At 36.7% G+C, this 3,464-nt stretch overlaps 1 protein-coding gene across 1 annotated transcript; it reads right to left on the bottom strand.

Moving 5' to 3' along the window:
* Positions 1-93: 93 nt before the first annotated feature.
* LOC113355228 (F-box/LRR-repeat protein At3g26922-like) lies at positions 94-3,167 on the bottom strand. Its single transcript, XM_026598049.1, has 5 exons — positions 2,004-3,167; positions 1,142-1,246; positions 989-1,027; positions 591-884; positions 94-365 (listed from the first exon to the last, which is right to left on the bottom strand). Exons 1-4 carry the CDS (start codon positions 3,006-3,008, stop codon positions 591-593), a joined length of 1,443 nt encoding a protein of 480 aa, XP_026453834.1. The 5' UTR covers positions 3,009-3,167; the 3' UTR covers positions 94-365.
* Between the last annotated feature and the right edge of the window lie 297 nt (positions 3,168-3,464).

The raw sequence follows: 3,464 nt of genomic DNA, 5'->3' as shown, positions 1-3,464 counted from the left end.
ATTCAACTCCTGGCCGATTTCCATTTATTAGGTAAATTTGAAATGAAAATGGTAGATTTGTGTTGATCTCCTGCATTTTCATTTCTTTCTACTGTGCAAAACTTTTGTTTTATTCCACCATGCAGATTTGATCTCTGGACGTCATGTATCCTGTTGAGAAATCGCAAGTTAAGATAGTCACAACTCACAAGTCTGAACAAACAAAATTACCCATTGCCAGGTAGGACCTATCTTTCACATGGAAGGTCCGAACTACAATCATCTACTAGTACTAGCTAGATGACTTCCAGTCCTGTGTGTACCATGAGGAGGCACTTCTTAAGCACTTCTACTATTCTGCAAATTCATAGACCATCCGACAGCACCTGCAAAGAGTGGCTGGAAAATTAGACTATGTATATGAAGTCCTCAATAAAATTTCTCAGGGCAAAGACAATAGTAGTCTAACAGGAAAAAAAGATTGAAGGTCAATCTAATATTCATTATCTATCAACTCGCAATAGAAAAGAGGCATGCTTCTCGAGATATTTTGATTAGATAGTGTATGAAAAAAAAAGAAAAATGAAATTGATATCAAAAAGTAAACTTACTCAGGATTTTAACAAGATAAGGATTTTCTTTGAGGCTGTAGGAACTTTTAGCAGCATCTCACTAAATTTCGCCATCCGTTTCTTCTGTTGGAAGTCTTGTTCAGTTGAATTACTGGCAAGTACCACTTTCTCCAAGACAGTGGCATGCTTCAACAATATCTCTAAAAACTTCAGTTCATCAGCACATCCACAAAGATCATTAATCTCCACAAACTTTAGGTGACATATCATGCACGACAAAGATGACTCTGCATCCAAGTAGTCTCCTCCTATGTTCTCTGGATTAAATTTTACCTAGATAATAACCAGATATGGTATTAAAACTAAACAAACTTTATAGCTCTCAGATCTAGAGTTCGATAATTACGAAAAATCCTTATGAAGTGCACGATAAATACCACTTTACGATATTCATCCAATGGGGGCTCGTCACGATGCTGGAAATTGAACGTCACCAAACGTTAAAGCAAGGCCCTTATCTTGACTTAAAAATGAGTTACTTTGAGTGACATGTATAAATAGAAGTAATGACAAATAAATTAGGTTAAAACCTGTGATATCCGCAGGGAAACAGATTCTATATTAGGAGAACTCTTAAGTATATAGAATACCCAACGCAGGCAGTCTCTCAAAAGGCAGGTCCGGAGCTCCAAATTCTGAAAATTAAGAAAATTCAGGCGGCTGAGTGCTAGTGGATCAGGAGCTCAACCTAAATTCTTGGTACATAAAATAAATAAGTGAAATATCACCCAGGTTATATTTACATTTCAAGAAACAAGAAAACGATAATTTGTTACAAAAAATAAAGAAATATGTATCCTATGGTGGTGGGTGCTGCAAATGCCTAGCTTTAAGCATCCGTGTCTAGAATATGAATATCTCATTCATTTATTACCAATGCCTTAGTTATATATCACGCATCCTTAACATCCAGTAAAAACCAACATAGCGAAGGCCTAAAAAGTATTGGTTACTTCTAGCCAATTTTTGAGGTTTGCAACATAGATTAGCGATGGCCTCTATATTTTGTTTTGCAAAACTACACTAGCAGAAGTTGCAATGACATGGAATATGGATTCTAATCAAGCATCCTCATCAACAAAATCAGACACTACGATTGACAAAACCGTGCCAAGGCAACAACAGTGCATTCAGTTTAGATTCCAATATAGCTTTATTTTTTATTTATTTTTGCCTTATTTTTGTCCTACGTTGATTCGTTAATCAAAAGACTTCATTACATTTCATATGGGTTTCAAACACATGCATATGAAATCACAACAACACCTAACATAGGCATAATTGCAGATGGTGGAACACCGGGAATAAAATCAAAATGGTTTGTCTAATGAAAATTACTGTTAAAAAGTAGAAAACATCAACTAAACAAGCGAAGAAGGTTAAAGGCCATACCTTGAGGAAAGAAAAATTTAAAGTCAAGACTTTCACAGAATGAATCCCTCCCAAAAGTCCCATCATGCGTTGGGCATAAAATTCTTTTTCTTCACCTCTCGTCGCAGCGCATATCTTAATATCAGCAGTGACTAGAGATGGAAGATTCTCTACAATGAAACTTGTTACCATGTCACTTTCAAAAATGAAGGATGACAGACTTGGTGCATACAGTTTAATCACACTATTGATTTCATAACCCTGATCCTCAACCTTGAAGCTGAAATACTTGAGTTTAGGCAAAGAAATTGTAAGATTCATATCACGAAATCCACTGCTCCAACCCCGAAAAACTATCACCAACGACTCTAGATTAGGAAAACTCGAAAAGAAGTTATTCGTCGATTCCTCGTCTTCAAATGGAAAAAATTCAAGGTTCATACACAACGATTCGAGCCTAGGGAAACTTATTTCACGAGGTATGCGAATGACGAAGCAGTTGTTATAATCACCATCGTCATAACCAGACAATTCCAGCTCCAGTTTCGTCAACGATTTACAAGTACTTATCAAACGAAGAAACTCAAAATCGCAGTGAAGTTTAATCTTAATGCATGATTCCTGAACATTATGGCTGGCCGCAGCGGCCATACATCTATTTACAAATCTTTCTGATTTCTCATCAGGCCAGTAATAAGATGGAGAAAATTCAAAATGAAACATTTGTATATCAGAGTTGTCGTCACGGAGACTCAGTACCTTGTCGACAAATTTCATATAGTGGTTCATGTCTTCCCGATCAGCATAATCATCGTCTTCATCATCTGAATCATTAAATTTGTCACTGAATTTCAGCACCGGCAGAGAAGTCCAGATATATCGCCATCTTTTAGACAAAACACAAGTCTGAACGGAATACGTGGTGTCGCTCAGGAAAGATAGGATGTGATGGATTAGAGAATCCGGCAAGTTGCTGATCCAATCTTCTTCAGAAGCTGTAGAAATTGATGAGTCTCCTCTTTCCATTCTTAATTAGTGTGACCTAATCACGCAGATAGAATTCAACAATTTTCACTCAAAACTGAAGATCTAAACCTTACTTTGCTTCGATGGAAGAAAAACTATCCTACTAGTAAGAATCTGAACAAGCAAATGAGGAGTCTAGGAGAATGAACATGTATTTTGGGGAAAAAGGTTACTGCTAGTTGTTAACTGCTGATTTGCTATACGCTCGGGCGAATATGGTCTCTCCATTTCTATCAGATTATCACGTAAACGGTTAAGATTTATGAATGAGAACTTCGATATTCCCGTTGTAGACTAAATATTTTCTACTTTGACTTCAGTCAGAGTGAAACCAATAATTTTGATCAGAATTTTAAGCCGTTGGAGACATGGCAAAAGCGGTGGAAGTGGAAATGGAGAAATGTGCTCTTCACTTTGACTATTAGACTAACAATTTTCAACTTTGACTTCAGTCTG

This window comes from Papaver somniferum, chromosome 3, assembly GCF_003573695.1.
Source record: "Papaver somniferum cultivar HN1 chromosome 3, ASM357369v1, whole genome shotgun sequence".
NCBI classification, from domain to species: Eukaryota; Viridiplantae; Streptophyta; class Magnoliopsida; order Ranunculales; family Papaveraceae; genus Papaver; species Papaver somniferum.
Note: the sequence above shows the minus strand (reverse complement) of the source record. Positions and strands in the feature narration are given on the sequence as shown.